The sequence below is a fragment of the Vollenhovia emeryi genome, unplaced genomic scaffold (assembly GCF_000949405.1).
Source record: "Vollenhovia emeryi isolate VEMERY1.0 unplaced genomic scaffold, V.emery_V1.0 DF939144.1, whole genome shotgun sequence".
Classification (NCBI taxonomy): Eukaryota; Metazoa; Arthropoda; class Insecta; order Hymenoptera; family Formicidae; genus Vollenhovia; species Vollenhovia emeryi.
The window spans coordinates 1,406,271-1,429,163 of record NW_011967222.1 but is presented as its reverse complement, the minus strand read 5'-3'; the positions used below and the strand labels follow the sequence as shown (position 1 = coordinate 1,429,163).

General features: G+C 41.3%; 2 protein-coding genes across 4 annotated transcripts; one reads left to right on the top strand and one right to left on the bottom strand.

Moving 5' to 3' along the window:
- The first annotated feature begins 7,028 nt into the window (after window positions 1-7,028).
- Window positions 7,029-19,625, top strand: LOC105566524 (protogenin-like). Of its 3 annotated transcripts, none has more exons than XM_012020596.1 (20): window positions 7,029-7,375; window positions 7,412-7,517; window positions 8,339-8,601; window positions 8,695-8,845; window positions 8,942-9,164; window positions 9,241-9,467; window positions 9,546-9,685; window positions 10,155-10,314; window positions 10,416-10,700; window positions 10,803-10,970; window positions 11,060-11,254; window positions 11,338-11,525; window positions 11,592-11,739; window positions 11,819-11,917; window positions 12,001-12,154; window positions 12,254-12,387; window positions 12,472-12,855; window positions 12,935-13,209; window positions 13,281-13,388; window positions 13,473-19,625. In XM_012020596.1, the coding sequence occupies exons 2-20, from the start codon at window positions 7,451-7,453 to the stop codon at window positions 13,689-13,691; spliced, it is 3,588 nt and encodes a 1,195-aa protein (XP_011875986.1). In that variant the 5' UTR covers window positions 7,029-7,375; window positions 7,412-7,450; the 3' UTR covers window positions 13,692-19,625. The 3 variants fall into 3 exon arrangements, with proteins under 3 accessions (XP_011875986.1, XP_011875984.1, XP_011875983.1); XM_012020594.1 differs by having other exon boundaries at window positions 7,029-7,382; window positions 7,419-7,517; XM_012020593.1 differs by having other exon boundaries at window positions 7,029-7,517.
- Window positions 19,626-19,702: 77 nt separating this feature from the next.
- LOC105566526 lies at window positions 19,703-22,814 on the bottom strand. Its single transcript, XM_012020597.1, has 7 exons — window positions 22,620-22,814; window positions 22,338-22,511; window positions 21,865-22,067; window positions 21,639-21,792; window positions 21,182-21,450; window positions 20,810-21,028; window positions 19,703-20,738 (listed from the first exon to the last, which is right to left on the bottom strand). Exons 1-7 carry the CDS (start codon window positions 22,666-22,668, stop codon window positions 20,685-20,687), a joined length of 1,122 nt encoding a protein of 373 aa, XP_011875987.1. The 5' UTR covers window positions 22,669-22,814; the 3' UTR covers window positions 19,703-20,684.
- Between the last annotated feature and the right edge of the window lie 79 nt (window positions 22,815-22,893).

The window sequence follows — 22,893 nt, the reverse complement described above, 5'->3', positions numbered from 1 at the left end:
AATTTTGTAAAATTTTATATAACTTTTCTTCTCAGTTTAACCCAATCTACTATAATCTTTGGGATTGTCCATATCGAATCTGACACCCTGTATATGAAATATATACTAAATTTCACAATATTGAAAGTATTAGTATTCACAAAGTATTCACAATATAAAGTATAATATCAATTTGATTTTAATGTTAGGCAAATGCAACAAGCGAAAGTAACATATCGTATTTCTTTTGTGATGTTGAGATACGTGAAAATGTAAGCTTCAACATTAAATTAAAAGACGTTACTGTCTGAATTAAACTCTGATTTCACGGAAACTGAAATTGATATTATGGCTGCTTCCTTTTAGAAAACACAGTCGATATTTTGGATACAAATCGACACATGTCGCTTTTCATTTAGAATTTATAATTCAAGCTCAATCGACAGTTTTCGACTCTCCTCGGGAGGAGTCAGAGTGTGTTTAGACCGAAGAACGCATCCGCTCTGAGTATTTCGATGAAACCTTTTTCGACAAAACCTTTTCTTAAAATTTTGTACTTAATTAAATCCTTGCCATTTCACAGTGTCAAACTGTGCTCGAGTATGTTAACTTGTGTCGATTTGTGTCTCTTAAAAGGAAACTAGCCTTAATGATCGATTATCTTAATACAGAGTTTACAATTTTTATTTCCAAGTAACACAAGCACCACTCAGGTTTTGCGGGCTGAGACTTTTCCAATTTGGATATAAATTCCTTTACAAGGTGCGTTGTTAAAAATTAATTATTAATCACGGACTAATATGGAGGGGGAGGGGGAGGGGGGGGGAGAGAGAGAGAGAGAGAGAGAGAGAGAGAGAGAGAGACTATGAACAGCTATATACACATTGAATATTTAAAAACAGATATTATACATAATAAATCCAATTTAAAATTTTATTCGATATAAACAGATCAATCTAAAGAGGCCTTTTACCAATTTACCCCGCCAATTTCTATCGGCGATCCTCTTTTTTGGAATAATCGTTTCCTTCATATCATTACTTAATTCTTTCACAACATTATAAAAGAAAAAGAGAGTGCATTATGTGAACATTTGATATGCGATTTAATAACAAGAAATTACAATGTGAAACATGTAGCTATGCCTATTATACATATAACATTGTTTATCAATGGGCAAATAAAAAAAATCGTATTGTAAATATGCAAACAAAGTTTTATCAATTAAAAGATTATTTGAATCCAATTTAAAATTTCATTCGATACAAACAGGTCAATCTAAAGAGGCCCTCCACCGCCCCCGCCGATTCAACGGCGGTCCGCTTTTTTTTACAATACGATTTTTAACATTTTTATTATTTATTTTATTTTTCTTACAATGTACTTTACAAGTATATAAAATATTTATATTTTATATTTAAATTTATTTTGTCTATAACGAAACTATCAAATTATATCCCCCGACCCTGCCTACCCGAATTCCTACCTACCCGCCCGGGAAAAAATTTTCACATATGATCATATATAATCATATATGCTCATATACGAAAAATGTCCATATATAAGATACCATATGTATCATATATGATCGTATATGATAATGTGTTTGTCATATATGACAGTATATATGACAAATACATTATCATATACGATCATATATGATGCACATGTTTGTCATATATACTGTCATATATGACAAACACATTATCATATACGATCGTATATGATAATGTATTTGTCATATATACTGTCATATATGACAAACACATTATCATGTACGTTCATATATGATACATATGGTATCTCATATATGGACATTTTTCGTATATGAGCATATATGATTATATATGATCATATGTGAAAATTTTTTCCCGGGCGTATTTCAGTTTATAGTCCTATCTGTCCGTTTTGTTACCCATCCCGTGTTGAAACCTAACGAGTCTACAAATTTTTAATTAAAACCGCGACGCGATTTTATTAGAAATAGATTTGGGGTATTAACTCGCGCGCGATTAAGATTTAATTTAAATTATTCAAATCTCGCATATATACGAGAAAATGGAGAAAAAGAACCCACCCGACTTTTTAAAAAATTACATATTATCATAATTCACCTTTGTGGTCAATAAGGACCACTTTGTGAATTCTTTTTTCGTTGGGCCAGATTGGACCTACCTTTTGTCATTTCTGGCCATATAATCTGGTCACATTTCGACCAGACACCAATAGGAAAGAGAAAAACTTTCCATTGTCGATTTGTCATTATTTGCTCGATTCGAATAATAAGCGAGCGTCGATCGTATCGAAAAATATGCGATAGAAAAAGTTAATTAAAAAAGAATTTTCTTTGTAAAAACTGACTGCATAAAATTGATCGAATATATTTTCACTATTCCGTTATTTACATAATTAAAGATATGAATCCATTTTGATTGTTCTTTCAACTCGAAATCGTAAGTTAAATATTTAAAAAAATTTCTTGCGTTATATGTATACCGATTTTAATAATATCTCGTGAAAACTTGGAATCAATAATAATGTGGATAAAATTAAAAAATTAATAAGAAAATTTTCTCGATGCAAAACCGATCGCGAAAACCGACCGCGAAGATGCGTGTGACTGTGTCGTTCATGCAATACGCATCTTGAAAGTGTATCAAGTAAAATGTACAAAATGTCAAAAATAGATGGATGGGTTACAAAAAATTAGATCGAATAATTCGCCATATATTTTCATCAATAATACTTCGCGTAATTTTTGCAACGTGTTCAACGATTCTCAAGATGGAAAATGTGCCCCATGAAATCAAGAGAATGTGAAAGGAAATTAAATGATCCGTTGAACATCAGAGGTCTTATTAAAGGAAAGAATGAATTCCACTATTCTTCGATAGATTAAATATACTACATAAAGTATAATGTTTTTGTAACCTGTCCATCTTAAGGTAACGGATCTAAGAAATGAACAAATCTACGATCTACGTCTCTACGATCTACATCTCTACGATCTACATCTCTACGATCTACGTAATATGGATCCGTTACCTCAGTAAAAAAAAATTGGCACTTACCGACCCGATGCGCAACAGCGGAGTTGTATCTGCTACGTTGCTACGTTGAATCTGTAATACAAACATAACATTTACATTAAAATAGTGTTCAAGGAAACCAATATTGCAAACTATAATATAAATCTTACGCGTATCGAACTTTTTATTCGGTTAGAAATGTAAAGGATTATATCGTGTAAGATTTTCCCCGAAAGATTTTCACGAGAATAAACTTTTATTGAATTTAAAATTGCTTCTTGTTTTCTAAATATTATTTTTTATTGTTAGAAATTCTATCGAATTATGATATAAAACAACTCGAAATAATAAACTGGAAAAGAGATTAATTTTATACAAAAGAAAATATAATTTACCGCAAGGTTGCTCCGCTGACGCCTGATGCCCTTCCCGGGCCTCCTCCTCCACTCAGGTTGTCCTCTCCTCCCATGAGCCTCTTCCAACACTCGCGAACGCGTAAGCAAAGTACGTTTTTTTCGCGCGATATTATAAACTCCCGTTTCTAAAACCCATGTGAAACATTTAATTCCGTCACGTCCGCCTTCAGTTAAAGTCAACGAGTAAATTAAAAAACACTGTATCTACAAACACTTAGTTTTCAAATGGGCTTTGAAATGTCTTTGGGATTACTTTAAACGGCACTCCCGAACGCGACACGACACGACGAACCGGCTGCGGTTCGTTTAAATGGACGACGATATGATAACACGAATTAATTGATAGGTTAAACTCATTTAAACTCCCTGCGAGCTTCGTTTGAAGTTCAAGTGAAGCTTATGACCAATTTTAAGAGCTCCCCGGGAGCTCCCCGGGAGTTCCCCGTGCTGCGTGGGGAGTCTTCCGCGAACGTTTTCGTACGTCACAGACAAAAATTTCCTTTTTTATTCCGTACGTACAAATTAATGTTTCGGCCGGTGCCCGTGTGTATCGTTCGAACGGGCGAATCGGGTAAACGAAAAGGGAAATAAAACAATCTGCGAAATGGAGTTAACGCGAGAATAATGTAAAAAATAATTGCACTCGCCAGCGGGTTACTTCGCCGTCGCCCGTTGCCTCCGAGGCCGCCGGTTCCTCTCAGATTCCTCCGTTTCGCACCGGCGCAACACTCGCGAAAGAGCCAATTGTCCCGACGTTATTCGACGCGGGCTCGATCGCAAACGAGAAGCGGGCGACGCGATCGCGCGCGGGAATACGCTCGATGGCGCTCGCGCAAATCGGCGGGAACGTTTCGGCGAGAAGGGGTAAACCTCGCGCGTTTCCCGAGAAAAGCGACCGAATGCGGCCGATAGCGGGGCGATTTCGCACCAACATTTTCCTCGCCGCGCGCGTCACTCGCGAAATTCCGCGCGCACAAAGAGGATTTGGATACGAATTGGAATCGGGAGCTCGGTACATTGGCGTGGCGCGAGGTTACGGCGGCGCGACGGCAACGGGGAAGAAGATTCCCGGCTCCTCGCGAAATACGCGTCTCGGTGGATCATCGACGCACGAGTATCGAATATGCGCCGCGATTGCCAAACTTGATCGGTGTCGAGCTCACCGGCGTCATGCGTGCCTTCGTGAAATGCGTTGCGACGATCCCGTCGACGCGGGCGAACGATCCACTGCGTATCCTCGGAGCCTGGACCAACATGGCGCCGGTACCGGCTGCCCCCCCTCCCCCGGCTACACTGCGCGGCACTACGCGAGTCGCGTCGACGACGCGCGACGATCGCGTATCACTTTTCACTTGGATTGTGTATCACTTTTCACTTCGATGTCACTCGCACAAAGAAGCACATAAGCTTGCGCGTTGACGACAATTCGGCACTCGCGGTTCTCCTCCGCATTCGGTTTCTCCGTCGAAGCAGCAAGCACGAACGGTAGACCGGCGATTCGGCGGTCCACTTCCCGTATTTATCGAGTGAAGTGCGCGCTCCGAGAGACGAAGACGGAAGTCGCGCGGCACGCGCGAAATCGAAGAGCTCGATCGGGCAGCCGAGGCGTCGCGACGCGTCGCGACGCGTCGTTCAATTACGCGGATGAACGCGGTCGCGCGCACAGTCCCGTGGCATCTGTATCGGCGGTACGAATGGTAATGCGACGGAATGTTCTCTGACCTCGGCGCGCGGCGGCCGCCGGCGGCGCGGCGGCTCGACGTAAACAAGTGACGAGCGGTGCGCGCGCGAGTGACAAAAAAGCATCGAAATAACTTGGGCGAATAAACGATGGAAAAAACGATACGCCGTGCCTGCTTCGTTGAATTTCACATGTAAACGGAAATATATAATAATGTCCTTCAGTATTACCGAATTTTCTACCGAGTGTAAAGAGGGAATCGTTCATATTTAATTTCTCGTTAGCGATCTCGTACCGCGTGTGTTCTTACGTTTCGTGGTATGACTGACGAAATTTTGTGATACGATTGGCCAAATCTCGTGAGATGATGGAGACTTCGTGGCACTTTGTATAACACTTCAGTATTGATTACACGCGATAGGCAAAGAAGCACGAGAAATATACGATTGCGCAGAGTTACTATTTGCACTCGGCATTCCTTGTAAATTAATCCGATGGTGCGAATTTTAATCAACAAAAATCGCCGATGTATCAATTTAAACTATCGATGAGTAAATGTTACAAAGACTAATCGATTTCTTCACTTGAACGCCTCGCGATGAAATTCGACTCGAGGTTCTGCACTGTGTAACTCCGTTAATAAAAGAAAATTTTCGAGATTATACATTTTCGTTGCTGAACGAAAATCTGGAAAATTATACATTTTAACATCGACAATAAACGGAACTCAAATAACTTAATCGAGACACAATCGTCCGAAAATAATTAAAACTTCAATGTCGCACGTGCACTCTCATTTATAAATTCCGTGAATTCCATATTTCGTGTATCATTTCGCGTTTTCAACCTGGAAACAGCCAACAGATTTTACTCGAAGCTACACGAGAGACTCAATGCGACGATACGAGACGTCCGAATACGAGCATCGTTTAAAGAAACAATTATCGTGCGTAATTAATCCGTAATTATCACTGTTGGTAACCGAGCATCGATGGCGAATCGCAAGGATTCGGCAATCACGCGATGACATTTGATCGCTAATTATTCGTTTCGCCCCGTACTTGTCGCAGACGCGTATTAAGAAAGACTCGTTCGTCGCCGCCACATGAACAATCTCGCGTACGGCGTGACCGTGTTTCGCCGAGCGCCGAAAACCGAGCGCGGATTCCAAGAAATGACGTAGCACCGTAGACCGAGGCGTCGTAAACAACACGGTCGCCGAGCGCCGGTTCGAAAAAAAAACTAACGTAGCGCCGTAAAGACCTCGAACAAAAACAATCTAATCGAGCCGAGTTAGTCGGCGCGGTTCAGTCGAGCGAGGCGGATGTTCCGCGTGCTGTCGCGTCGCGATTATTTTCCGCGCCACGCGATCGTCTCGCGTCGCGTTTAAGTGATCTGTTACAATCCATCCATTTTCAGGCAACGGATCTATGAAAATTCACGTTTATTCGCAAAACTGTACATACGTTTTTACATTCCAACATACATTTTACAAAATGTTAGTCCAATGCGATTTCTATTGTATACATTCGAATGTGTCGGCAAAGAGTGTGCCTGCAGGACCGACCGCCGGTCAGCCTGTCCTCCCCTCGCGCGCCGCTCGTGTTTCCTTCGCGCGCTGCCAGGCGGCGGTGAACGCCGAGGACGCCCGAGGGAAGATGGCAAGCAGGAACGAGAGTGTCGCGTGCTGAAAGGAACGACGGGACGCGGCTACGACCTATTCTCACGCCGGCGAAGGCGGTGGTGCGGGCACGGGTTCGCCGGCGACGGTGCCGAGTCGCGCGTCCGCGATCCGCGGTCTCGCCGGTCGTTTTCACGCCTCCGCGGGGTCGGTACGCGCGCCGCGCCGGTCGACTATGTGAGAGCGCGCATACACACGCGATAGCGGCGTAGCAGCGCGGCGCGGCGAGGCGGAGCGGGGGCGGAGGGAGGAAAGGGCGCTCCAGCTCGGCGAACGGAACAGCCGGCGGCAGCGAGACATCTTTCTCTCTCCCTCTCTCTGTCTCTGTCCCTCCCCGGCTCCGATCGAGGCCGACGATGTCAAACATGCGTCGACGGATTTTGCGCGCCAGCAACACGACGACGACGGCGGCGGCGGCGGCGACGGCAACGACGACGACGACGACGACGACGACGACGACGAGGAAGTCGAGGAAGACGGCGACGAAGAATCGACGACGGCGCACCACGGCCGTGCTCCTCTACCAGTGAAACGACATACGTAAAACACATCACATACACACGCACGCACACACACACACGCGCGCGTGCGCACGCGCGCGCGCGTACACGCAACAACACACGCACGCACGCACCGGTACGCGGTTGCCGATGAGCGTGGATATATGGCGGCGCGAGTACTCTTGCTGAGCGTCTTGATCACGGAAGTGCTGAAGCCAGCTTGCGCCGCAGGTGCGTGTTCCGCTTCCCCCCCGCCCCCCGTGTTTACGGTCCCTGCCAGCGTTCCTCGCATGGGCGATCCGCCGGGATCCCGAGCTCTCCCGGGCGACGATGTTACTGGTTTATTACGGCGCACATGGGCCCAGGCATCGTCGACGTTCCCGGGAGGGCCAGCTCGTCGCTGGCGCGCGACCTGCCGCTAGCTTGTTCCCCCGGGTGAGACGGAGAAGGAGAGACGCACGGTTATCACCGAGTAATCCGATATTGTTTTCGCCGCGATAGGCGTTTCGCCGTGGCAAGCGTCGCGAGCGCGTTTCTCGGCCCGCGGTATCTGGCCTCGCGTTCCCAATCAGTTAAGCGCGTCCTCCTTGGTGAGTTTTGCCGGCGACTCGTTTCGCCAAACGTTAGAGAACTGAGGACGATATCCGACAAATGAGTGGCGAAGATAACGCGTGGCAGGTCGGTTGTAAATGAATTGCCATTTCGGCAGCCCGTTTCCGAAAACGTTGCAAAACTAAGAACGATATCCGACAAACGAGCGATGAAACGACGCGTGACGTATCGAGGTCAGTTGTAAATGAATTACCACTTTGGCACAGACAGACTGTACACTTGTATTACGATAGGCCCAGCCAAGGTACTGAAAATAGCTATACGTTGGACTCCTCGAAGAATTGATTAAGATATTGTCACTGGCACAATCTCTGATCAGTCCACGCAACATAAAGAAGTGTTGTCTCTCGTACTTGCGTACTCGATGTCGATTGAGATCCCAAAAATGTTGTATTCATATCCCGCGAAGATATAAATGTACAAGTTACCTGGTCCGACAGGTGTTAAAGGTATCGGAGGAAATGTCAGCGGTAGGAACGTGTCGAAACCGGACGGTTCTGACGCTGGCTTGACTAAAGGATCTGGACTGACGCTGGAAATTCAACCTAGTGGCCATGTGATACTAGGAAAAAGGGGGATCACAGTCAGTTGTACAGCTGGCTCCAACGAGACTGTGACCTGGTTGCACAATGGAAGCCCAGCACCTCCGTGTGGTCTTACTCGCTGTGTTCTTCTTTCCAATGGCTCTCTTCACTTTTACAAGGTGCGCGCGTAATACTTGTACGAACTTATCGTCGCGCGATTACAATGTACACTTTGAGATGATGTTAACACACATTCGACGTACTCTGTGCAGAAACAAAATTTACAAATACAAAAGTTCAAAGAAAAGGAAAGGAATAATATTGTTAACGCTAGAAACCATAATAAAGATGAATATCGTTGCGTAACACGTACTAGTTTAGGAGAATCGATACGTTCAGCTCCCACCATTATTCAAATAGCAGGTAAGCGCGATGCTCCACAACCGTACGAGTGCGGACATGGTCCTCTGCCTCGACGCGACAAGTCAGATTTATTGTAACGAGTGTTACGTGTTGCAGAACTTGCCCATGCATTTAAAGAGACTCCGGAAAATATTACTGTTCGAGAAGGCGAAGTCGCAAGGTTGTCTTGCTTGATTGACAGTGTTCCTTTCCCACCCAATATTACGTGGCAGCATAATGAAACATTGTTATCCTATCATAATGAATCAAAGTATTCTGTGGTACCACCAGGTGTTCTGTATATAAGTGCAACGAAACTGTCAGATGCTGGCTTATATAGGTATAGTATGATCACGTTTATTTTATATCCGTTGATTTTTCTCTCGCAAACTAAATGGAATTTGCTGCTATTCCAGATGCATAGTCACTAATGAATTTCTAAAGAAGACCAAAAGGAGCAAAGAAGCAAAATTAACGGTTATCGCGAAAACGGAGAGCAACAAAACGCATACGCCATCGTCTTTGTTTCCACAGGTTTCGTACAATCATAGGCTGCTTAATGGGTCGAATCTTAGTTTGGCATGCGCTGCATCTGGTTATCCCACACCACTTGTAACATGGTCATTTATTCCTCGTTATATAGGTAAAAAATTTGGCGGGCAAGGTACGCTTGTTTAGTTGCTTTAGAGATCTTAATACGTTCAATCGTATTTGTTCGCAGATAATGTTACAAAACCTCGCGTCCTTCTTAATTCCACCACTGGCATTAGTATACTGTTGCTAAGAAACGTGAACATTTCCAATGCCGGTGTTTACCTGTGCTCTTCAAAGAATTCTATTACCAATGACTTAGAAGTACAGGTAAGTGGTTAATCTCGACGAAATGTTATTGACCTATGCCCGTTTTTACCAACGCAGTTTAACTTCAATCTCGGTACAACTTGCTTATCTTTTTCTAGTTTTACGAGTTAGATAAGAAGTAATTTAAACCGAGATTAAGGTTAATCTGCATTGGTAGAAACGGGCATTAGGCATAAATTAGCACTCACAGATAGATTTGTCATCGCCAGTAATATAAAACCAATGATGTAGTTTATCGAAACGACCTACACTGCCCAATGTTTTTATTTAAAAAACCAACGACGTTTCGGTCCCGGATTTGGACCCTTCTCAAGTAACTTAGAAGGGTCCAAATCCTCGGGACCAAAACGACGTTACTTTTTTAAATAAAAACTTTGCCAGTGTAGGTCATTTCGATAAACTATATCATAAATTAACACGTTTATGTAAATTAACAACGTATGTATACATCCCGTGTAAATTATTGCAGAATGTAACTGTAGGTGTATTAATACCACCGTCATTTGTAAAAACGCCGACGAACCAAATCTGTCCAAATGGAAAAACAGCGAGATTCGAGTGCCAGGCGCAAGGATTACCTGTACCTCAAATTTATTGGCTGAAAGATTCAATGAATATTACTATCAATGGTAATGATATTGGAGACAAAGTTATGACCCGCCAAGGAAAGAGCGTGCTCGGTAATCTTCGTTTACTCTCGCAACTAATCGCGCGCTCTGTATGTCGATAGGTCGCAGGACAACTTACGTTAAGGAATATAATAAAATAGAATTAGCAATATCAGCAACAGTGCCGTCTGATTCTGGCATGTACCAGTGTGTGGCGGTAAATGCAGTGGGTGAAATTTGGGCTGCTGGCCGGCTCCAAGTAAATACATCGCATAATAGTCCCGCTACACCCACTTCTCTGAAGTGTCATGCTGTTTCACCAGTTAAAATCTTAATTTCGTGGGAACCACCAAAGTCTGTACCATATACCAGTATTACAGCTTATACCGTCCATTATAGCCCTGTAGGTGAGTTCGATGATATCTTGGGATAAGCGTAAGGACAGGTCTGAGAAGCTTTTACTTCAATTGTCTATATTTATACATTTATTATGTATCCCTTAATGGCAGAAGGTGGTAAGGAGGAAGTTTCGCCACCGGAACCAGGGAATTCTACGTCTGTAGAAGTAACCAAACTTCTTGAACCATTTACAAATTACTCGTTCTACATACGAGTGTGGAACAACTATGGTGCTAGCGATCAATCGGCCACCATTGTGTGTTCCACTGCTCCAAGTGGTACGTATTTCTGTTCGCTTTCATGGGTTTTATTTCGTAAGAAAAAAAACATGTAATTTTAATTTGAATTAACGATTTCGCCTCCACAGTTCCTAAAGGCACACCAAAAATGAATGTGGATATAATCAGTAGTACAAAACTAAATGTATCGTGGGAGCCGTTGAGTAAAAAGGAGTCCCGCGGCGACGTGGTAGAATATAAACTATTGTGGAGACTCCACCAGAGCTCAGCCTCCAGATGGGTGCACTATCTACCTGCCTCTGTTCAATACTACATACTTTCCGGTATATTTTCCATCCCATCGTTCTTTCTCTTTGCGCCTTACGAAGATAATAATCGCTAATAGAATCGTGTATTTTGGACGTAGACTTGGAGCCTGGAGTGCGGTACGATCTTCGAGTATTGGCGAGAACGAAGCAGGGCGAGCCAAATATTAGTGAAGCACAATTAGACTGGATTACTGTAACCATGCCGACTACCAATCAATCCAATCAGTTTACTATAAGAAATGTTGTAGATATTCAAGTATTAATTGTTAACGCCTCAATAATCAAGGTTGGTATATCGTCGATTGATTTTCAAAATTTGTATGGCTCTCCTAAACTTACGTTTCGATGCTAGATGAAATGGAAGATCAACTTCAAGCAAAGCGATCAAATTGAATCACAGTTCGATTCCTGGCAGATTTATTGCGAAAATCAAAATGGCGAGAAGTTAAAGAATATTCATTTACCACAGAACATTACCGAATACCTATTTACTGATCTTGGTAGGTATTCTGTGTTAAACAAAGTTATTTTTCAACGATGTTGCCGTACAAATTATAAATGCAATCAATTTTTATCCAGATATGAACGTTTCTTATACTATGCGTCTGTGCATGGTGAGCTCGGGTGAATCAACAGGTTGCTTGACGAAACACGTAGAGACCGTACAATCCGATCCTAGTAAGTTTCTCAGACTTTTATGGACTATATCTGCACTGTGTAGAGAAATAAATCATTTTTTATGCGATAATCTTGCAATTTAGATACTGTGCCAATGGCTTTGGAGGCTACTCCCGTCTCGCCTACGTCCATTAACGTGTCCTGGACATTGTCCGGTGTGCACGACGTAAATTCGTTCGAATTTTGTTATCATGCGGTGCATGCGCAAAATTTTAACAATTCTAAATGTTCTATCGTGTAAGTACAACCCGATCTTTTTGAAATGATTATAATTGATTGCGCTAAGTATATCCACTGACGACAAAAAATTGAATCTTTGTGAAATATATGTTATAGAAATGACACGAAAACAAGCGTTGACGAGCTGAAGCCTTTTACTTTATACGAGTTTAAAGTGAAAGCCATTAAGCACGATACAAATCGGACGAGCTTCTATAGTAAATCTATAGAATGCTATACGAACGAAGATGGTAAGCGTCTGACAGTTACTATTTAATAGAACAACAATATGTGCACGTCGGTTTTTTTTGTATATCACGAACGAAATGTTACAGTTCCTGGTAAAGTCGGTGGATTATATTGGTTCCTGGAGGACAACACGAATGTACGAATTACGTGGGAGAAGCCGAACAACACAAACGGCATTATACAAAATTATATTGTCGCATATGCCATGGATTCGGCGACGACATGGAGCAACTTGATCATACTCGGTAATAAGACGACGACGCACCTACCAGGTTTAACGCCGGGGAAACAATATTTCGTTACGGTGCGGGCAGCGACGAAAGCTGGCTATGGGAAGCCATCGTATCCTATTACTGTTTATGTCGGCGGTACTAGTCGTAACGGTAGTAATGGTGGTAGCAGTGGTGGAACGTCGAAAGTACCCGCGCCGTCGGGCAATGAGAAAAACTCTAAGCCCGATCGAAGTCTAGGTGAGGAAAACATTAGGCTTGGATAATAAATAACTGCGCCTACCATTATTAACCGTTCTCTTTGTAAAAAAAAAAACAGGTGTGATCCTCGGAGTGAGCATAAGCGTCGGATTTATCATGATATGCCTGTGCAGTATATACTGCCGGAGAAAGTTTGAGAATTCTCGATTGAGAAACGACGCTCAATCTACAAATGGGTGTGTGCTATCGCGAAACGGAAATGGATGTTGCGCGGAGCAGTCCTCCACCTCCGTGGGTCAACAAGCGAACGCCACCGGTGCCCCAAATGAGATTGAATTGGCAGTGCTGTGTCCGTCGACGCCGGTCGAGACAAATCCGCACTCGGACGCAAAGGTAACCAAACGGATATTCGATCAGACTGAACTTGTACGAGTAAGAGATAATATATCTCGTGTGTTCTGTAGGGCGCACAGTCTAACGGGGTTTTCGAAATTTGCGCGAAAGAACCCTTACTGTCGCCGTGGGAGGTGAATGGAGGCTCGAAGGATGTTCATATTATGGAGAATCCTCAGGTATAGTTGCGCGCCTTGACGTTATGTTATAGCTAATGAGGATGCGCTGTAGATTAATAACTCCATCCATTCTCCTGATTGCAGTACAAAAGGAGAGGCAGTTCTGCCTCGAATAATCAACGGGAGGAGGAGGAGGAGGAAGAGGAGCAAGATCTAGAGGGCACGCAGCTCACAATGGTCAATTGTACTTTAGGCAGTAGCGCTAGCAGTTTAAATAACAATTCAGGATGTCCGGACGGTGAGACTTTATCATCGCCGAAAGCCACGTGTGCACCTGTTCCGGCGCTCGGACCAAACGGGTGAAAGTGCGTTAGGCAATACGCTAAGGTGTTCAATGCTTCTCAGCGTTATCAAGGTACAACAGGTAGGAGTACATGAGTTCTCCTATTTCCTCCTTCCTTACGGTCGATACGGCTGCCATCGGTCGCAGTCACGGTCCGAATCAACGCGCGGGAAAAAGAAAATAGCGATGTCCAGCCCCGAGAAAGCAAAAGCAATGCCAAATTGCAGCAGCCTCGCAAAGCAGGAGTATTGTCTGACACATGATTGATGTAAATAATACACCGTTTCGGAAAAGGAAATCGCGACGTTGGTCGCCACGTTGTAAATACGAGCAAAATACATTTATCGCGCGGAGAACAAAGCTCGTCTACATAAGCATCTCAGCGAAAGCAACGCAATTCTAAAATTCATTGCATCCTTTGCATAGTGCACTGGTCGCATAAACGACACGTGAAGTGTTTGCCGGACTCGTGTATGTATACAGAATGATTCAAAATATCATTTGAGGATGAAAATTAAGTATTTTCTCGAAGAGAATTTATATATAGGTATCTATCTATCTAATAGCGCTGCAGTCCAAGTCGGACTTGGGCTTCTTCTACTTTTTTCCTCCAATTCGAGGCCTTGTTTTTATACTCTAGACAGGATTTGTTTCTCTGGGAGTAGGTTGCCAAACCTACCGTCCAACCCCCAATCTGGAGGGTCAGACTCTAGAGGAATGTGGCAGGATACTTTTAATGGTTGCCACTTTTTTTCAAGAGCTGATGTTCGAAGAAAAGTCAGCGTTCTTGACTGGATTTAAATTCAGATCTTCTTGTTAATTTGTTTACCAATTGTAAGCAGCGCACATCTCTCCGCGCCACGCTCGCCGCTAATATATAGATATAGTTAAAGAGTTTTGATATTAAAGTTTTATGAAAGGACATTCACTATCGGTATATTAGCGAATACTGCTAGCGAAATTATTTCGTTATTCGGTTCTTGATTGAGAATTGTTTAGCAGTGAAATGTGCAACGTTTTCGAACATAGGCTGTTGCTTCAAGAGAGTATTAAAATGTATCGCTCTTCGATCCTCAACATGTCGAATAATTCTGTATATATATATGTATATATATAAATTAAGTAAATTGTCGACGTGCTGAAAATTAAGAGATGCACGAACAAAATGAACTGAAATGAAAAACAGCAAGTTTCCGATGCCTCTGTACATAGAATAGAATAATTGTTGATTGTGAATATGTCCATAAAATATCACACTTGGAATACAGAAAAAAAAAGACATGCGGACGTGCATTCCTTCGCGTTTGGGGACACAAAATTGCTGAATATCCGGGCACAACATGGCCTAAAAGTTGACAAAGTTTCATTCTGATAACAGTTTTCGGGCTGACGATTGCTTAAAATGGAGCAGAGACACTGATCATTCCAAAATAAGTTTTCCATTGATATTTAATTGTAAACAAAGGAAGAACGTTTAGTATTAAGAAAACAGGGAAAGGCTCTAACCAGATGCTACGCGTTTTTAGAGATGTTAAGAAAATTTTTTATTCCGTGTTTTTTTCTATTTTTTCCCCTCTCTTTTCTATACATTTTTCTTTCTATATTTTAACATACCATATGTGTGTCATTAAGGTATCACTTTTACAAAAAAAATTGATTTCTCCAAGAAATCAAAGTAAAAATTTTTTTTGCATTTGGAGCTAGTGTGCATGACAAATGAAGGATTTGTTAAATAGCTCTTAAAATATCTGATGTAAGTTTTGTATTAGTTTAAAGTGGACTATCGATATATCATACTTTAAATTTAAAAAGAGAGATCCTATGAATGGGAAGAAATATTCAGAAAGATAATCGCGCTCAGAATATTACGATTCAAATGAATGGCGTGTAACAGGCCACCTTGTTTTCTCACAATTGCTTACTTCTATAAGAGACTTCAAAGACTGCATTAATAGACGATATTTTTATAATTAACAGATAACCTTGTCGGAGAATGTTTATGTGAAAATACTTTACGCAATACGTTGCGTAAGAAGAATTTTACATATTCCTCGGGTTTCTTTCCGTTCATAAGATTGATATCGTTTTTAAGGCGATTAGGTAATCGATATGCGATTTAATGTCAACATTTTGTAAGTACGATATTTAGCGTGTTAACTGGTAAAGCAGTTCTGTGTATTACACAAAAAGAAAGAAGCAGCATTCGTGACGAATCTACAAGACACATATTCCAGACTGGTGCATGTTACCATGACAGAAAAACCCAACGCAGTACCTGATAGAATAAGCTATATCGTTTAGAGTGAGACGTAGAAATGTCAATGTTATTACTGTACCTCCACTAATTGTTATTTATTGCATTTTACATTCAGCATATACTTTAGATGAACACATTACACTGGATCATGCAATAACATAGTCACCATGAGCACAGTATGAAAACAATTAACGCTAGAATTAATTCGATCTGCACATATTAAAAGGACTATCATATCTTCATTCCATAGAATATTACCGCATTTCCATAACGGAGTCCATTAGACATCCAGCATATTGAAACTGTCCCGAAAGTAGCTTCGTTTAATTTCGAGAGACCGGAACGCACCACCGTCGTATTGCCAATCCTTTTGCGTTTCAATACGGGAGGCATTCAGTTGATTAACTGTGCACCATGATTTACTTATTCCGTTTACTGGACTTTGCAAATCGCATTTACAATAGCTCTATATAGTTTACACAGGTCAGATACAGTTCTACGAAATAGAAAGAATCGTTTTATTTACACATGAATACATGGAACTTGTTATATGTATTATAAATATAATTATGAGAATCTCATATATATAGAATCGCATATACAATTATTGAATTTATATATTCTTAAACAGTTCTTTCTTTTCTTTTTTTTTCTCTTTTTTTCTCTTTTTTGTGCAGCAACCCTTACTTGTTACGAATGCGTTTGCATGCATTCAACGCATCTGGCTTACGATTTTATTTAATCTGTTTTGCATTTGTTGTCATATATAATGTGTAATGCCTGTTACATTTTATATTATTTCCATATTTGTTGAGGGTATATACGTTCATATGCTTTTTCATGTACTTTTTGTATTTGTTGATGGTATATTTTAGAAGAATCACTTCTATAGCGTTGACGATAGCTAAGTTGCCGTATAATAACGAGAAAGAGCAGGACGTTGAACCGATTGTTCCTTTAGTTGGTTATTACGTATTGTTAATAGTATACATCAGAAGGATACATTTTTTCACGTTATTATACACTCTTGCGCTTTGGAAAATAACATGTATATATGTATGTACATACATATATTTATGTATATCTGCAGCGTACAAAGCACTTGGGGGAATAATTTTAAAGAGACAGCTGTTAATTATATTTAAAAAAATCGAATTCGGACATCAAAAAGAGAATTGACTTTAGGACAGGTATGACGTATAAGCAGCAGAAAGTATTCGATGCTTTTACTTAGGTGTTAAGGCTCGCGTCCACGAATGTTTTCGGACAGAAATCTCCACACTTGGATAAGTTCAGATATGACTGCGATCGAGTGTAATTTATGCCTTCCATAATTTATCCGACATGGCATTTATAAAATGCCATTTAAATTTGAATTTCCAAATGAAGCGTATATCTTCTCTAAAGAGCCAAACGTATAAATTAGTCATTTGTTTCTCTGAATTTGCGATTTTATTTAGGAAAAAGTGTAGTAATTTTATTGCTAACTTAAAAGAATTCTCGATTATAAATATCGAAATAATCTGGATTTAAACGACTTTCCCGTGGACGCGAGCTCTTGAATATAAACTGACAGTTGTATAAGTTTCGTGAGAGAATGAGTTTATACCTATCGGAACTGTCCTCATCCCATTTTTTACGTTTAAGTAGCGTAATGTACTATACTTCCCTTAGCTGTAACGTATGTCACTCCGGTCACATGTACAATTCTGCTGCTGTAATCCCGACTTCATATCCGCGGTATCATAACGGAATATCGTATTATAAAGAGAGAGAGAGAGAGAGAAACAAAGAGGTAGCCGCAGCGGCGATCGAAACGCCAACAGCAATCAGTAATTTAAACAAAACGACAAACACTCCGTACATGCATACCATAGTGCTCTTGAATAATTTCGTGGATGTGATAAAGTTTTACGTCGTGAACAATTGACTATAGAGTCGCCGTTCAGGAGAGTGAAATCGCGTTAACGAGAGTGCCTCACGTCAAGCGGTTGCAGGCCGTTCCTCCCTCGTGAGGAGGACAACCTGCAGGGCAGGGTTGAGCGTAAAATATTTGTAAAAAATAGTTACACCTACGTGCATAACAATAAGTAATCTGTCGTCGAGAATTCATATTTTCAGTCAGGAATGCCAAATTTATATCTTGCTTGTGTTACTTTTAGCTGCTAGTTTGGGCACAGTTTAGGATGTAACACGAAAAATTAATAACGATTTGGAACATTTTGACTCTGTACCCCTGGACACAATGAAAATTTGATATGTTAACAATTTGAAAGAGTTTCTTTCTATATTGTGTTATCCGATTTATAATGTATATCGTTAATTTTGTTTACATACGTATTAAAAAGTTTGTGTGAACGTACCGTTCAACAATCCGTATGACGATTTTTACGGCACGACCCTGCTGGAGAGTTTCACGTGACGCACTCTGTATGTACAAAGTCCACGAAGATAACATTACCTTATAGTACATACAAAAGCAATAAGCATCATCTCGCGTCTAGCGATAAATACGTTCCCTGGTATTTACGGCGAACGCGAGTGTCGGAAAAATGACAAATGTTATATCATAGATCATAATCTACTTATCACCGTAACAACTATTGCGCGCATTCATCGATCATCAATTGTCATAATTTGCCGAATGAACCGGAGGACACGGCACCGTCGTCGTGGACCTCCGCAACAATTATTATTGACGTTACTCACACTTGCGCATTAATTTCGCCTTTCTTAATTTAGAAATACCCGCGATGCGGCAGCCAAAGAGAAGAACGTTCTAATCGTCTTTTTAAATCGCGCGTATAAATGAAATCCGTGCAAGACCCACCCGCGGTCGCTCCGTATATAATATACACACGCAAACACACATGCATACACACATTCCTTTCATACAGAGTACGATATAATTCATCAGACAGACTGTAGTGTTAAATACACAATAGCAAATATTGATTGTATTGTACGGCGGCTCTAGTCGAACGAATATACCTCCGTAATTGTCACTCTGAGCACAGAGTGATTTACATTACTTAATTTTAACTTAACGTCGGTACCTATTAGACTATTGTTTACAATTTTTTTAAAATGCAGTTTACCTCAAAGATTATATTTTCACGCCCGGTGGATATATACGCACGCGCGTGTATACAATATATATAAATATATATATTATATATACACATATATATATGTATACACATATATTGCGTGTGCGCAGCACATACAGTATATGTATATATAATAGCCGCGAGACATTACACTTTATTTTACACCTAATGTGTAAGGGAGAAGAGAACCCAGTAATTTTATTCATTTATATTATACTATTTACCGTTAATTATAATTATTATGTGTATTAAGAAGACTATTAATTTATTTTCCGCAAGCCCTCATTTCGCCCTTCTTTCCGATTTAGATCTACCCATTATCTCGATGCGACAATTATTCTTTAGGGTGCAGTTACTTTGTACATACTTTTACCTGCGATTGTATATACATATTATATTACCTGCGAAGAACATTAAAATATATATTTTAATATATTACGTATAATGAACTACATGAAATTATAATCTTATTGTTTGAAGTATATTAAGACTAAATACACTAAATATTTAATAATACTGTTGACCCTTCTTGAACACGTCTTGTTGTAACCACTGATTCAATAAAATTAAGACAGTGTACAAATGCACATTTGGTGTAAATGAACAACGTATGTCCCTTTTGCAGTATTAGGTGGATTTTACAGGATATGGTGAGTCAATGCGATTTCGTAAATGGAGCAACTTTATTATCAAAGAATATGCAGCAACATCGACGTAACAACAGAATATCGAAAGTATGATATAATATAATATCTTTACGAGGCATTCGATAGAATATAACTTTTTATTTTATATTAAGTATGTACTGTGCAAACGCGCACAGCTCGTATATGTAAATCTAGCAATATGAAGAATCATTCATATATCGATAAGGAATATCCTTTGTAGGAATATCTTCTAAACGTACCTCCAACAGTGTTTGTACTTAATTCAATACAATTCTTTAGGTCGTACGAGTTATCGACAATAAAATTATGCGTACAACAGTTGTTCAATAGAAAGACTTGTCAACTTGATTCACAGCATTGTGGAAGATGTACATCTTGGAATGTAGATATAAAAAGAACTTGTTAAATATCTCTAGCAATATTAGGCGTACATAGATTTTCAACAACTTTATTAGTGGAGTCTTGGAAAAATTGCTATATAAAAAGCTTCTTTTCGATCAAATGATCCTCTAAAATATTCATCGAAATTGATTCAGACTACTACAAAGGTCTTGTATTTATTCTTATACATATGACTGTCTTCGTAGATAAGAACATTGTACCGAATAATTCCTAAACGTCGCAGTTTGACTAGCCATCTTTTAAGTGCGAAAAAGGCCGTGCTTCCAGAACTACGGTAAAATTAAGTACATTAATTGCTAGTTTATCACATTGGCAATAGGCCGCCTACGAAATATTCCAATTTCATACGCATTCTCTCTATAAAACTCATTTAGCATTATTTGCTGGCGTATAAAACGTCAAGTAAAGATGTATATAATAGAATATATATATATATATGTATGTAACTTGTATAGAACCCTTCTAGGCACAAGGTGAACGACGCTCGGCGTCCGTGTATATATCTGGTATTTGTAGCATCCTCACGTACAAGAGAGATTGATCGATATTCAAATTCGGCAGTCGGTATTGCTAAGTTCACAAAAACAGGGAGTGCGGGAAGATCCTCATGGCCACATAATCATTAAGTACCTGTAAATCCGTGAACATTATTATGCATTAAGTTTTCTCTTCGAGGACACTTGTAGAAACGAACAATTTACCTCCGCAAGAGCATCTTTCGTTAATTTAGGATATAGATACGTAAAACCCGTGGTGCTTGACAACTTTCCGGGTTGTAAATACAGGTGCTTATTATACAGAAGTTCTTGATCTATGTACGGAGATAGCGGACTGTTCTCCACTCCATCTTTCCGACAAGCTTCCGCCCAAGGTGTCATGTGCTTGTCGTTCACCTCTTCGACAACGGAGCTCATATCGGTCTACAAAGCGTAAGGTTTATATGATAGTATCTTTTTGAAATATTAATAATTTCTTTTGGGCGTGTCATTGCTAAACTGAAATTGATAAACTATAGATACATACACACGTATAACGTACTAATTGTAAGATCAAAGGGATAAAATTCTGCATACTTTAGCCAGTGTAGACAGCGCAGTGCCCCAGTAATCGTGATTGATATTAAACAGTTCCGAGACTATGGCACTGATGGAACCTTGAGTAGAATCTCCTTCGTCCACGAGATTGTACGTCTGGCCTACCGTCTCTGGTCTGTTAGCCACGTGCCAGATAGCTCTGACAACGTCTCTCACGTGAACCGTATTCATGTGAAGTTCCGGACCCCAGAGCAACTTCATCATCTCCCCTAGATGCTTGTAAACTGCGCCCACCACCAATCTCGGTGCTGCAAATTAACAAGGTATATACTCGCTTGCTTTTCATCCTTTCAAGGCCTGTGTCCGCGATGCTAGAACTTGACCCAAGTTCTAGTTCCGAGAAATGTGTGGTCAATCAACTTGTCACTTTTACGGAATAGACCAAGTTCTAGTATTGTGGTAAACTGCAAGAGGAGCCTATATCCTTTGGAATTACCTAGGCCGTTTCTGTCACCGCAGCCGTATATAATGGCCGGTCTGAGTACGGTGTATTTCAGATCTGTTATATTCTTCAGTTCGTGTTCCACTTGCAACTTGTACTTTGAGACAAACGTCCATGGCTCTGCGGCACTGTCCTCCTTGTGAGGGATCTATGCAACATTGCATAACGATCAATCCTAAATCCATATTCGTGTCAAAGTGTACGCCGTTGAGAGGGATACCTTTTCCGAGGCACTGAGGTTGCCAGAGGATATCTCCACGTAACGCAAGACTCGGATCTTGGCCGCTTGCTGGGCGCAATTGAGGCTCAATTTGTAAATGCCCTCTTTATACACCGGATCCGTCAGACCACTCTTCGTCTCCCCGGCGCAATTGAACACATAATCAATAGGCTCGTCGGAGGAAAATGCGCTTTGGCAGGACGCTTTGGGAGGACAACAAAAAAATGAAAATCCCATTACACATTTCTATCTACATCAGCTCTGATACTTGACACGGCCAACCGAGGCACGTAACGAATCAGTAATTAATCTTACGACATAAAGGACAGATAAAACAATTAGAACCTGTACTTGTGAAAACTCTCAGCTATTCTTACACCGAGACTTAAAAGATCATTATCTTTTAAATGTTACAGCTGCGAGTCAAGTTATTCAGCAAGAATCTCGCCGCGGCCTCCGGCTACACAATTTACCTATGTTAATCAAGTTAGCGCTTTTGAATTCGAGCAAAGGGTGCTCGAACACCCGCTGATGCTTTGCATTGAGCCACGCGGTCTGCGGCGGCACCTTGTCTACGACCCGCACGTAGGATACCAGATCGTTGTCCAGCAGATATTCCACGAGGTTGCGGCCGATGAAACCGCATCCTGCAAAACCGCAAACGGATAAAGGTCTCCCGGTCAGCCGTCACCCTCTTATCGCTCTTCCGCTCCGCGCGCGGCCGGCGCGCACAGATATACGGCGCGATACCTCACCTCCTAGAACGATTACCCTCGCTTTCTTGTCACAGGTGGGCGTCGCCATGATCGCTTGTCATTTAACTGCACGGCCGTTCGTTCCCTCGCCGGAGCGCGATGCCCTCGACGGAAGTATCGCTGAGCGGTTCACGGCTGGTCAATGGCGAACACCTCGGACACACACCGCGCGCTCGACCGGCCTCTCCGCCACTGTCCGGCTAACCTAAAACCCGCGGCTCCGGCAGACCCGAGTGACAGCCGGAAGAAACGCGAGAGGGGTCGCGCCGCTCGC